This window comes from Microtus oregoni, unplaced genomic scaffold (assembly GCF_018167655.1).
Source record: "Microtus oregoni isolate MIOR12 unplaced genomic scaffold, Mior012 000053F_ref0000044, whole genome shotgun sequence".
Lineage (NCBI taxonomy): Eukaryota > Metazoa > Chordata > Mammalia > Rodentia > Cricetidae > Microtus > Microtus oregoni.
This window is the reverse complement of record NW_024543829.1, coordinates 13,788,947-13,803,553: the sequence shown is the minus strand read 5'-3', so window position 1 is coordinate 13,803,553 and position 14,607 is coordinate 13,788,947. Positions and strand designations below refer to the sequence as shown.

Sequence of the window (14,607 nt, the reverse complement as noted above, 5' to 3'; positions counted from 1 at the left end):
TGAGGTATGCTATGTCTTAAAACACTTGTCTAGGATGTGCTGCCCTGGATTTGATCCCCAGCACCGAGAAAGAGAAGAAAATGTTATTATGTGGGCAGAATAAATGCTGTAGGGACAATTTAGACTTGTCACCTGGCTTTCAAGCAAAAGGATACAAAAGCTGCAACAAATAACTGGTAATTGCAGTAATCATTTCAGGCCAGTTCAATCCAGTTTGACTCAAAGGGGCTTTTGGTTGAGAGAAGAGATGAGATATAATATGTTTTCTTGCAACTTCGTGGAAGAATAACTCCATAATTGTCTGAGGACTGGACACTTAAAAAAAAAAGACTTGTAATTATAATATCAACTTTTAATCAAGATCATATTAATTCATTTTATGCCAGCAACAAAGGGCAGTGATCATTTTAAAACAAGCAATGCAATTTCAGTAACAGCAGCTTGCAAACTGTGTCACGCTGCACAAATGCAATGGAAAAGCCATGTAAGGAATTTCATGATCTCACTATAGTTAAGCAATTTGTCTAGAAACCTTTTAAAATATAGTCCCAAATAGCCCATATTTTAGCGCAAACAAACCCTCTACAACAGTACTGAAGCATGAGGGAGAGCCTTAAATATTGTTGATTGAGATTACAAAACCACTTAGTAAATTTAGAACTCAGGAAAATTTTAAGATGATTTTGTTGAATTAATCATTGGAGTATCAAAACACAACGGACAAAACAGCAATAAAAGAAATACTAAAGGCGCCAGCGGTGGTAGTGCACATCTATAATCCAAGCACTAGGGAGGCAGAGGCAGGTGGATTTCTGAGTTCAGACTAGAGTGAGTTCCAGGGCAGCCGGGCTACAAAGAGAAACTCTGTCCTGAAAAACCAAAAACCATAAAAAACAAAAGAAAAGAAAAAAAACACTAAAGGCAAGAGCATGATTCTCAGCACGGTTTCTCTTGCTATCTCCCTAATAGTGTTTGTGCCACACACACAGCTTACAAAGGCCCTCATTTACATCTGGTCTGAGACCACTAGATGCCGTGCCATAACCACAGGCTACAAGTTGCTCATGCATAAAAGCAAAGAACAGCCCAGCAAATTCCCAGCAAAATTCTTCAAAGACCTCGAAAGAACGGTAATCAACTACACTTAGAAAAGCAAAAAACCCAGGATAGGCAAAACAATCCTGTACAATAAAAGAACTTTTGGAGGCATCACAATCCCTGACTTCAAACTCTACTACAAAGCTACAGTACTGAAAACAGCCCGGTATTGGCATAGGAACAGACAGGAGGACCAATGGAACCGAATAGAAGTCCTGGATATCAACCCACACACCTTCCGACACCTGATATTTGATGAAGAAGCAAACAATATCAAATGGAAAGCATATTTAACAAGTGGTGCTGGCATAATTGGATATCAACATGTAGAAGAATGAAAATAGACCCTTATCTATCACCATGCACAAAACTCAAGTCCAAATGGATCAAAGACCTCAATATAAAGCCAGCCACACTGAAACTCATAGAAGAGAAAGTGGGAAGTACATTTGAATGCATTGGCACAGGAGACCACTTCTTAAATATAACCCCAGCAGCACAGACACTGAGAGAAACAATTAATAAATGGGATCTTCTGAAACTGAAAAGCTTCTGTAAAGCAAAGGACATGGTCAACATGACAAAATGACAGCCTACAGAATGGGAAAAGATCTTCACTGACCCCACATCAGACAGAGGTCTGAGCTCCAAAATATACAAAGAACTCAAGAAATTGGATACCAAAAGATCACATAATCCAATAAAAAAAAAATGGAGTACAGACCTAAACAGAGAACTCTCAACAGAGGAATCTAAAATGACTGAAAGACACTTAAGGAAATGTTCAACATCCTTAGTCATCAGAGAAATGCAAATCAAAACAACTCTTGAGATTTCATCTTACACCTGTAAGAATGGCCAAGCTCAAAAACACTCATGACAACTTATGCTGGAGAGGTTGTGAGGAAAAGGGAACACTTCTGCATTGCTGGTGGGAATGCAAGCTGGTACAAACCCTTTGGATGTCAGTGTGGTGATTTCAAAGAAAATTAGGAAACAGCCTTCCTCAAGACCCAGTAATAACACTTTTGGGTATATATTCAAAGGATGCTCAATCATGCCACAAGGACATAGTGTTCAACTATGTTCATAGCAGCTTTGTTTGTCACAGCCAGAACCTGTAAACAACCTAAATGCCCCTTGATCAAAGAATGGATAAGAAAAATGTGCTACACTTACACAATGAAGTACTACACAGGAGAAAAAAAATAATGAAATCTTGAATTTTGCAGGAAAATGGATGGAGCTAGAAAACATTTTGACTGAGGTAACCCAGACACAGAGAGACAATTATCACATGTACTCACTCATAGGTGGTTTTTAAACATAAAGCAAAGAAAGCCAGCCTACAAACCACAATCCCAGAGAACTTAGACAACAATGAGGATACTAAGAGAGACTTACATAGATCTAATCTACATGGGAAGTAGAAAGTATAAAAAGACAAGATCTCCTGAGTAAATTGGGAGCATGGGGACCTTGTGGGGAGGATTGAAGGGGGAAGAGAGAGGTAGGGAAGGAAGCAGAGAAAAATGTAGAGCTCAATAAATATCAATAAATAAAGAGAGAAAAATTAGAAAAAAAGAGAAAAAAAAGCAAAGAACAAGTCCATTTCTACAACAAAAGAACATTTTAAAAATGTACAATAAACACCCAAATTAAAAGTAAATATATAGTCTACTCCTTACCCAATTTATTTGCCATTAAGGCACCAGAATCAGTTAATTTCAGTACTGACAAATGTTGCAGATTAGATTCCCTATGAGAAAAGAGAAAAACTAATAAATACTGTTAAACATTATATCTCTACATTTATTTTACATTGCTGATTAAATTAATAGTCAAGTGGTAGTGGCACACACCTTAAATCCCCATACTCAGGAGGCAGAGGCAGGCAGATCTCTGTGAGTTTGAGGCCAGCCTGGTCTACAAGAGCTAGTTCCAGGACAGGTAGGACACAGAGAAACCCTGTCTCCAAAAACCAAACCAAAAAAACAAAAACAAACAAAAAATAAAAACAAAAAACCCACCAAGACCAAAAAAAAACATCCACTAAAAGCTTAAAAATATATTATTTAAGGACTGTTCAAAGAGTAGTCCTTTGTTCAAAGCTCATAGACTAACGGCAGTATTAACTGTCAACTTGGCAGAAATCTAGTCATCTGGGAGGCAAGCACTCAAGCATACCCGTGAAGGATCATCTATGCGATCCCCAGAGAATGTCTTGAGGGATTTTCTGGAATATGTAGTTGATGCGGGAAGACCATTCCCTAGGCAGCGAGTCCTAGACTGTATGTCGTGGAGAAAGGGTACTAATGCATGTTCACTGTGCTCTGCTCTGCTTCCTAAATGCATGTGACCAGCTGCTACACGCACCCGCAGCCATAGAGGCCTTCACCCTTCAACATGTTTGTCAGCTGTTTTATCAGAGCAACAGGGAAAGGAACAGGAAAACACTGTAACCACTGGATTTTTCTTCTTTTTTTTTTTTTTTTCTCATCTGTGCTTTTGGATTTTTTTTTCTTCTTTTTTTTTTTTTTTCTCATCTGTGCTTTTGGATGGATTTTTCTTTCTTTGCATATAAAGTTCAGTCCAATTCCAACAACCACTTTGTGTGTGGTTTAACTCTTCCTGTTTCACCTTATTTTGCCATCAATAAAACTTTTCTCCATATTATACAGTGTATGTATGCATACGTACTAAAGTTAGTGAGTGTATGTATGCATAAGTATATACATATATACGCATATATATATAAAAATAACATTACTTTCTGAAAAATTACCCTCAACTATTAAAAATTGGAGTATATAAAAATGTTAATTATAGACAGTAGTGATCTGCCATGTGGGTGCTGGGCATTGAACCCCTGTCCTCTGAAGAGCAGCTGATGTTCTTAACCACTCAGCCATCTCTCCAGCCTCAGCTTCTGATTCTTTTTTTTTTTTTTTTTGATTTTCAAGACAGGGTTTCTCCGTAGCTTTTGGTTCCTGTCCTGGAACTAGCTCTTCTAGACCAGGCTGGCCTCGAACTCACAGAGATCCGCCTGCCTCTGCTTCCCGAGTGCTGGGATTAAAGGTGTGCGCCACCACCACCCGGCCAGCTTCTGATTCTTAAAGACAAATTGTTTCTGCAATAAATGCTTTAAAAAGTCCTGTAGTTCAATTCCCAGCACCACAGCAAACAAACAAGCCCCTCAACCTATTTTAAACATGTCTTTATTCTAAAATACAATGAAATAAAAGATAACGCCACTCACAGTGTGTCAACTGGAACATCAGTTGCCAAGCACTGACTTGCCCACTTAATGAGGTAGTAGGACAAGAGCAGGGGAGCTGTGCGATGCAGCAAGTCTTGCTGAGCCTGAAAGAGCTGACCAGCTCCCAAGATCACCTAGAACAGAAAAGCTGTTAGGAGGGTAGGTCCTGAGCTCAGGAAAGGTGAATAGAGTGCAGTTACAGGAGCAGCGCTGTGAAGGGAGTCACACGCTGCACTGTTGGGCAGCAGCTGGCAAAGCACTGCGCTGACCAGTAATAGTCAAAACAGACAGATATACTGAACAGTAAGAGTCAAAACAGACAAATATACTGAACAGTAAGAGTCAAAACAGACAAATATACTGACCAGTAATAGTCAAAACAGACAGATATACTGAACAGTAATAGTCAAAACAGACAAATATACTGAACAGTAATAGTCAAAACAGACAAATATACTGAATAGCAAGCCAGTTTCATTCTTTTCCTTTTGGCTTTTTTGGCAATAGGCTTCTCTTCACAGCCTGTCACCTGGTGTCTGTAGAGCCAAGCAGTGTTTATATGAATATAGTTATTTTGGGTAAAGCTAGCCGGTGGCTGGGAGCCAGGTGGCAGGAACGTGGCCCGCAGCTCCTTCAACACACCCAGAGTAGAAAGCACTGAATATAGAGAAGTCTCCAGCTCTCCTAGGTTTGACAGTTTACAAGTTTTTCCACAAGTAGTACTTACTGCATCTCCTAGTCTTGTTAAAAGCTGCTGTAAGATCAATAGGTCTCGACAGATCAGGAAACGAGTGTTGGCAATTTTATACACACCTCTGCACACAATATAGCCTGCTGTGCTACTACCACAGAGCTGGTAGAGATTCATTCGAACATTCAAAGGCTGAGCTGAAACATAAAAAGTGGAGTTAAAGGGTGGTAAGATAGCTCAACAGGTAGAGAAATCTGCTGAGTTCATTCCCAGGGACCCACGTAGCAGGAAAAAGCTGACTGCCCACAAGTTCTGTCTTCTGACCTCTGCATGTGCACCAGGGCATACGTTTGCATGCACATATACAAAATAAATGTAAAATACAATTAAAAAAGAAAAATGAAATTAATATATCATTTAAAGTTTTATTATTACTATTTTTAAAACTATGCATATGTGTGTCTATCTCTATGTGGGTATGTGCACATGAGTGCAGGTGTCCACAGACCAGAGACTCAGATCCCCTAGAATTGGCTTCAAGTTACCCGATGTGGGTGTTGGGAGGTGAACTCAGTTCTTCTAGAACAGTACATGCTCTTAACCACTAAGCCATCCCTCCAGCCCCCATATCACTGTTTTCTGTAAAGCACACTTGTTGTTTTGCTGTTTACCTGGATCAAATCCCTTTTCCATCTCTACTTCTGTCTCATAATCCATTTCCCGTATAAGAAGTCCAATGGCATGGACAGGGTTTCTGATCTCTTGCAGCTTACTACAAATGTCTTCCATCACATTTTCTCTACACAACAATTAGAAAATTCCTATTATTATTGATAACATTTTAGACAGGTTATATGTGTGCTGCCCACAGTAAAGTAGTGGAGACAGTCATTCTGGCACAAGATAATCAAGAGCCTACATAAAACTACCTTCAATTGGGGAATGAACACAAGGGAAAAATGTATATTTTTAGAATATCCAGTTCAACCAAAAAAAAAAAAAAAAGAGAGAGAGAGAAAGAAACTGGGCGGTGGTGGCGCACACCTTTAATCCCAGCACTCGGGAGGCAAAGACAGGCGGATCTCTGTGAGTTCAGGGTCAGCCTGGTCTACAGAGCGAGTTTCAGGACAGGCTCCAAAACTACACAGAGAAAGCCTGTCTTAAAAAAAAAAAAAAACAAAAAAAAAATCAAAACAAACAAACAAAAAAGCCCAAAAAAAGAATATCCAGTTCAATTGAGGTAACAGAAGTATATATTGAGTTTGTTTGCCCCTGTAACATATAAAACGGGTGCTGTGATGTAATTTAGTGGTAGAGCACTTGCCTAGAATGCACAAGGCAGGTTCCTCCCCAGCACCACACACACAAAAAGAAAGACCTATGTAGACTCAAGAACAATCACTTTAACATTAAACTAAGATTTTTCATATACTTGACTACCTATTAAAAAATCTGTGATAATAAATACTGCTAAATTCCATTAGGAAATGCACTTTACCCTAAATTCTCCTTACACATCAATAGTGATCAAATCTTCCAAAATGTGCTCTGCAGCCTTTTCTGGAGACTGTAAGTTATAACAACTGGTTTCCATCAAAACTGCCATATCCATGGTAACTGACTCTCCAATCATCCGGAGGCATTTTATAAGACATATGACATCCCGAGCCACATCTGCATCTAGGAGTAAGAGAATGTTAACACTGATGTCTGAAGCCATGACAGTCTATATATATAATATAGTATAGTATATTTTATAATATATTATAACATAATATTAAAAGAAGCATCACTAATTCTATAACATAGGTGTTTAAGCCTCTCGAGCTTAAAGTATCTTCAGTGAGGTAAATTCATCAAAACAGATTACAGTGGTAATTAATGTTTTTTGTGGCCATTTGACATAAAACATAAGGTTCATATAGGAAGGGGATCAACTATAGGCAGAACAATTATTATTACCATCCGATATGGTTGTCTCATCCTCTGTCAAAAGGTGCTCATCAGGCAGGAGATACAAATGATCTACTAAGGAAGATGGCGCCAGGAAAGACAGGTATCCCTGAACGTAGAAAGCCTTCAATTATTATTGTTTTAATAATTCAAAAAGAAGCCCATGTAAAATAACTCATAATCTATAATGCATCATATAAACAACAAATCATATTGTACATAATATTTATTAACAATTCCATGTCATTTTTTAAAAATTGGAAGTGACTAGGGGATGTAACTTAGTGGTAGATGGCTTACCTAATTCATGCAGGCCTCATGCCTAAGTCTCAGCAAAGCCAAAATGATAGAGCAAGCTAAGTTTCCATTTTTACATGTGTGTCTGTGTATTTGTATGTATGTGTTTGGTTGACTGGGGTGCATGTGTGTGTCTACAGGATAACCTTGGTTCTCATTCTCAGGAATGCAGTCCATCTCCTTTGAGACAGGCTTCTCACTGGCCTGAAAATCATAAATTAGGCTAGAATTACTGACTAGCAAGCCCCTTGTGAGAGGGGATATATGCTGAAATATTTACAGATATCAAGGCATCAGTGTTTCAGGAGGAAAAAAAAGGGGGAGAAGATAAAGAGGAAGAAGGAAGAGGAGGAGAAAAAAGAAAGAGAGAAGGAAGGAAAAAAGAAAGAAAGAAAGAAAGAAAGAAAGAAAGAAAAAAAGAAAGAAAGGCAAAGCAAGCAAGCAGAAGCAAAGGGGTTGGGATATAGTTCAGTGGCATTATGTATGCTTGTTAGCATGAATGGGCTTGGATTCAACCCCTACCAATAAAATCAACCCATCTACCAACAAACCAACCAATCCACCCACCAAAATGGAAGCTAGTAAGTGATGAGTATGGGTGACGAAAATACAGAAATTGTTGTGTTGTCACTATTTGTTGTTGTTGTGTTATCATTATCATCTTGTTTGGTTGTTGAAGCAGGGTCTCACTCCAGCTTCTTCAGCTGGAGCTTATGGTGTGTTCCCATTTACTCTTCTAGATGGTAGGATTTACAAGCACGAGCCATCATATTATTTTCATAACTGTTATTTTAAATTTGTAAGACCATCAATATAAAAGTAAACAAGATAAAAATTTAAAAGTACCAATAATGATGCAGAAGATTAAGTTCAAATGAATTACAGATTTAGGTAAGTGATTAAAAAACATAAAGTCCTAAAAATGGCACCATGTACCACAGTAACATTTAGAAGACTCATTGAACTATGCAGAGGTGTTCTGAATGCTCCAGTTTGCTTACTTTCTTCAGAAGGCACACCATGTTTGTGAGAGGATTCAAATGTAGAGCAAGAGGGTGAGAGAGGGCTTCCTGATACTGGAGACAGCAGGCATAGAACTTGCACCAGAATTCCTGTTGCAAAGTACGAAATTCATCCTGGGAGAATTCATATTCTGTTACACTTCCTTGGAGCTGACAAAGAAAGAAAAATTAACTTTCTGGGGTTTTCTCTACAAAATATTTCTTATGCATTAAATCCCACGAGATATGTAAATACATATCAAATTCTCTAATGATAAGGATTGAGCCTTATCTTTCTACTATTATGATAAAAATGATCGAGTCTGACAGTTCTATCAGACAGACAACATTGTTAATCCTACCCTTACCCACATCTCACCTCATTTTCAACAGCTAAAGTAATTTCTTTTTTAAGTTCACTCCATGAAAGATCCAAGTTTCTCTCAGTTCCCCTGCAGAAAATCTAAAGTTAAAAGAAATTATTTCAGAATACTATACAATATCCAAATTGAAGGAAGTCTCACCTAGAAGGCACTAAGGCAATATTCAATTGCACAGCAATATCAGTTTCCTCCTCTTCCCCCTCCCCCTCTAATATTGCAAAAACAATTCCTAACAGAATAGCAATTGAAGTTTAATCCAGAATAATCTTTAGAAATCTATGAGTTTGAAAGAATCATAACGATGTACATCATTAAAAAAGATCAATTAAAATAAAAATAACTAGCCTGACAGTAGTGGCGCACACCTTTAATCCCAGCACTTGGGAGGAAGAGGCAGGCGGATCTCTGTGAGTTTGAGTCCTTTACAAAGTGAGTCCCAGAACAGCTAGGGCTATTACAGAGAAACCCTGTCTCAAAAAAAAAAACAAAAAACAAAACCAAAACAAAACAATCAAAATGACTATTGCCTATTTGGAAAGAAAGGTGTACGCGATGTCAAAGACCCACAGCCTAAGATTACATAGAAAACTTGACTAATGGGCTGGAGAGATGGCTCAGTGGTTAAGAGCATTGCCTGCTCTTCCAAAGGTCCTGAGTTCAATTCCCAGCAACCACATGGTGGCTCACAACCATCTGTAATGAGGTCTGGTGCCCTCTTCTGGCCTGCAGGCATACACACAGACAGAACATTGTATACGCTTTAAATAAATAAATATTTAAAAAAAAAAAAAAAAAAAAAGAAAAAAAGAAAACTTGACTAGTAATGATGGTGATCACTCTACTAGGAAAGATTCTTCTCACAGGAATTAATAAATGCATTAATTATGCTTTTGTATCTTAACTGTATACTATATACTATGAGAAGTATTTTCACACACCTAATTATTATTGCTGGGTGTGGTGGTACATGCCTTTAAAGCCTAGCACTCAGAGGCACAGGCAGGCAAATCTACGAGTTTGAGGCCAGCCTGGTCTACACAGGCAGTTGTGGGATAGTCAGGGCTCCACAAAGAAACCCTGTCTCGAAAAACTAACCAACCAAAAAAAAAAAAAAAAAGCCCAAACAAAGTCAAACAAACAAACAAACAAAAATATCCACCAAACAAAACCAAACGCAAAACAGCCCAACTAGTTATTATAAACAATGACGAAATGGTGAAGAGAAGAAACGAGACTATTTTATTCAGAAGTGATCATATCATTGTGTAGTTTTATCAGAGAGAATGTATCTACACTGAAGTAAAGCCAAGGGCCTGGAAACTGTCACTCTGTAATTCTAGCACTTCAGAGACTGAGGCAGGACAATCAAAGTTCAAGACCAACCTGGGCTACATGGAGAGTATGAGTTTAGTCTAAGCTATACAGTCAGACTGTCTTAAAACCCATAGAACCCTAGCTATTGGGAGGTGGAGGCAGAAGGATCAGAAGTTCAAAGTCTTCCTCAAAAACAACACCAACAAATTACAAGGAAAAACCACGTTTTGTAAAAATAGAAAACACCTTTTAAGTCGTGACTAAAAATAAGATGTAATTCTGAGGCAGTTTCACTATACAATACAGACAGGCTGCCTCTCATTCATGATCCTCCTTTGTGTTGGGACTGTATATTCACCTGGCTTGAAGCTAAAATATTTTGAGTATTCTATACTCTGAACCCTGAACTTGAACACTCACTGTACTAAAATAAGGGTACAAACCACATAGAATCAATTGTAACTAACTTAAAAACCAACCTTTAAATCTCTGTCAAGTCTGAAGATTATGGCAGTTTATGCCAGTTTCTTTTTGCAATTGTGTTGACACACAATCTGGACTTTGACATGCTCCCTCAGTTACTGGGAAAATGTTTCCTACTCCTACATCTCAGTCACAAGTCTTATTTTGTGAAAATAATTTTAAAACAAAGTACAATAGTATTTACAAGAGACTATATGTATATATACTCAGGAACAGTTTTAAGTATTAAAACATTAGCTATTTGCTTGCTTACCTGTAAAGCTTTAGATAAAGCTGCATTTATGAATCGTCCTGGTGTAAAAAGGCTCCGCAAATACATTTCCTATTAGAACATTAAAACAAAAGCTGTATCATTCTGAAAAAGATGACACTGGGAAAAATACACAGCAAGTTGGTCACACTGACTCCAATGTGTGAATCTCTACTATGATGAACTGTACTTGAGCAGAAGCTGTACTGCAGTTACATATTTTCAGCGTTAGCAAAGACTGCAATGCTTCTGGGGTCTCAATGATAGGCTATTCTGAATGGTATGCATTCTTACAGCACTCTACTGGGTACACTGAAAAACAAGTTGTCAGCTGTCAATCTTAAATGCCAAGGGTGGACCCAGACTGCTGCTGCTGTGCATTGGTAAAAGAGCAGTTAAAAGTCCATTTCCAAAGGACTCACACATAGGTACTGTAAATAACAGAAAACTCTCACACACAAATAGACTATAATAGAAAACTTCCATGCTGCCTCATTATTTTGATAAGGCTCATGAGCTAGATTTGCTTCTAAGCATCCTGATTGACCTTCATTACTGAGTTCTTTCTTCTGATGAGCTGCTGTTTCTTTTTATTTTTATGTGCACTGATGTTTTATCTGCATATATGTCGGTGTGAGGGTGCCAGATCCTTTGGACCTGGAGTTACAGATGGCTGTGAGCTGCCGGCCATGTTAGTGCTAGGAACTGAACCCAGGTCCGCTGGAGGAGCAGACGTCTCTCCAGCCCATCTGTTGAGCAATAATGAACACAATGGAACAAAAGCCTACTAATAGTTAGTATGAGACTTTGGCTTTAAACAAAACCCCAAACCCAGTATTTGTTAACTGAAATAATCAATAAATAATCAATCACTATTACTAATGAACTCTACGGATTCACATTTCAGATACTTAAACTGGGGGTTCTGAAATGCATGTCCTCATCATTGCAGTCCACAATCATTAAGCTCATTTAACACTAAGGCATCAACTAGAAACTTCTTTCATTCATCCTGAAGATATATCCTTTAAAAATGAGGACACGGGCCTATTATGTTTTATTGCTTTACCTTTTCAAATTTTCTTCACTGCATATATCTTTATAAACTTTAAATCCCCTGATGCTGGGAATTGAACCCAGGTCTGGTGCATGTAATCGGTCAGTAAACTATACTCGTCAAATATTTAAACAGATACAAATACTAATTATTATAATTGATACTACATTGATACTATATGTTATATTGATATTATATTGATACTTATATGTATCATTATCATGCTACACTTCACAGGTGTGCATAATTATTACATTCATTAAAACGTTCGGAGATAGCCAGGCAGTGGTGGTGCAGTCTTTAATTCCAGCATTTGAGAGTTCAAGGTCAGCCTGGTCTACAGACTGAGTAACCTGACAACCAAGGTGGCAGAGATGCTGTCAAAACAACAACAACAAACAAACAAACAAACAAAGGTTTGGGGCTGGAGAGATGGCTCACTTGTTGCTCTTGTAGAGGACCCAGCTTTGGTTCCTAGTACCCACATAGCAGCTGACCACAGTTGTGGAATATTATTTTAAGATGCTTTACATTCATATATGCTGTGAAATATTTGTTTAATGATGCAAAGATGTGTTGCATTCTTCTACACTGCATTTGTTTAACTTTGTGAAGCTGTGTTACTCTGCCTGCCTGTAACAGCTGATTGGTCTAATAAAGAGTTGAATGACCAATAGCTAGGCAGTAGAGAGATAGGTGGGGCTGGCAGGCAGAGAGAATAAATCGAAGAGAGAAGAGACGAGAGAAAGGAGAGGTGGACACCAGTGGCCAGCCACCCATGGAGTAAGAAGGGAAGAGAGGTATACAGAATAGAGAAAGGTAAAAGCCCAGAAGCAAAAGATTAAAGGGATAAAGTTAAGAAAAGCTGGCTAGAAACAAGCCAAGCTAAGGCTGGGTGTTCATAAGTAAGAATAAGTCTCTGTGTATTTATTTGGGGGATGGGTGGTAGGTTCCCAAAGAACAAAGAGTTTTAAAAAAAAAAAATCAACCAATCAATCATCCATCCATAACTCTAGTTCAGGAATCTAGAACTCTGGGCACCACACCAGGCAAGCACAGGATGCACATACACACAGATAAGCAAAATTCTCATATATATCAAATAAAATAATCTAAAGAAGAAAATTAAAAATTCTCAGTCATTGAAATGGGTCAGCAGTTAACAATGTAAAGGCACTTGCCAGCAAGCCTGATGATCTCAGTTTGAACACTGGGTCCCATATGATAGAAGGAGAGAAATGATTACAGAAAGTTGTCTTCTGACCTCCCTATCTGCACTGGTGCATATGTGTCATGCTAGCCCAGAACATTCTATTCTGGACAGTGAACACATTAGGAATTAACACACCACTCAGGCTAGGCACACAGAATGTAGGCCCTATCGGGGAAGAGGTACTAACTAAGAACAAAAACATCAAGGAAGAAGCAGAATAAAGAGATGAAGTCCTGCGGGGTGGTGGTGGGGCACGCCTTTAATCCCATCACTTCTGATGCAGAGGCAGGCCGATCTTTGTGAGCTCAAGGCCAGACTGGTTAACAAGAGCTAGTTCCAGGACAGGCTCCAAAGCTACAGAGAAACCCCATCTCGAAAAACCAAGAGATGAAGTCCTGAAAGCACCATGCCAGCCCTGTCTGAAAGCAGACGCTGAACATCTCAACCACACCAGCCAGTGCATTTGCCTTCTCATTTCAGTCTGTTCAAATTATCTGACAGTAACAGTTTACAGACTTACTCTGGGGTCTTGGTCATCTCTGATGACAATTTCTTCTTCTGGCAGAGGCTGCATAAAAACTGGATTCCACTGACCTGCAACATTGCTATAAGAAAAAAATCCAAAACTTTACCAAACCATAGCAATACACTTTGGCAGTATCTGAGTAGGGGGCCTCATCAGTGAACCCCTGTTCAATCATTACTTCATTCTGTTACTAAGTACAGTTCTTATGTGTTCTTACTATCTGTGTGTGTGTGTGTGTGTGTGTGTGTGTGTGTGTGTGTGCACGAGCAGGTGCACAGATGTGCATGTCTTTGCAGAGGTCAGAGTTCAGTGTCAAATATATTTCTCAATTGTTCTCCATGTGTTTTCAGTTATTGATGATGATGATGTGGTGAAAGTATGTGCACTGGTACCACAGTAGATACGCAGAGGTCAAAGGACCTTTCTAGTCTCCTCTCTTTTCATCAGGAGTTCTGGGATTGTGTGGCTCCCACAGCAAGCACTTTATTTACCAAGATGCCTCACTAGCCCTGACCTTATTATTTTGAGACAGGGCTCCCAATGAATCCACAGGTCACCGATTTAGCTAGACTAACCTGGCCAGTAAGCTTTGCCTTACGAGCATGGGCTTGTAAGTGTGCACTGCTATGACCGGTTTGCTGTTTACAGGGGTGCTGAGGATCCAAACTCCGGTCTTCATGAATAAACAGCAGAAACTGCCAACTGAGCCATCTCTCTGCCCCAGTGTTCTATCTTAAACAGGCAACACCCTCAATTTAAAATCTGAAATATAAATCTAAAAATAGCTGATCTTTACTAGATTATTACTATATATGACACAAGGTACTGTTCTAAAAGCTACTCATGTATGTCCTACAATCTCCTTGAAGGATGTATTACATCTAATTTGTAGCTGAGGAAGTAAGTCTTAAGACTTACTAATAAATCGCATAGCCAGGCTCGCAATCCCAAATCCAGAGTCTATGCCCTTTAGTTTAAGACATGGTTTTATTCTGTAGCCCTATCAGGCTTCAATTCAATCTCTCGATTCTCTTGCTTTCACGTACTCCAGGCTGGCCCTAAACTCACTCTGTAACTGAAGA

General features: G+C 38.8%; 1 protein-coding gene across 1 annotated transcript in view; it reads right to left on the bottom strand.

Moving 5' to 3' along the window:
- The window catches only part of Nup160 (nucleoporin 160), a 59,550-nt gene that overhangs the window by 31,269 nt on the left and 13,674 nt on the right, over positions 1-14,607 (bottom strand). Inside the window, exons 10-20 of the mRNA XM_041637591.1 lie at positions 13,520-13,604; positions 10,733-10,801; positions 8,679-8,762; positions 8,300-8,470; positions 7,011-7,110; positions 6,563-6,728; positions 5,720-5,847; positions 5,085-5,245; positions 4,358-4,491; positions 2,787-2,857; positions 156-315 (exon numbers count right to left, since the gene is read on the bottom strand). Coding sequence (XP_041493525.1) covers positions 156-315; positions 2,787-2,857; positions 4,358-4,491; positions 5,085-5,245; positions 5,720-5,847; positions 6,563-6,728; positions 7,011-7,110; positions 8,300-8,470; positions 8,679-8,762; positions 10,733-10,801; positions 13,520-13,604 — 1,329 coding nt within the window. The remainder of the gene's footprint in view (positions 1-155; positions 316-2,786; positions 2,858-4,357; positions 4,492-5,084; positions 5,246-5,719; positions 5,848-6,562; positions 6,729-7,010; positions 7,111-8,299; positions 8,471-8,678; positions 8,763-10,732; positions 10,802-13,519; positions 13,605-14,607) is intronic.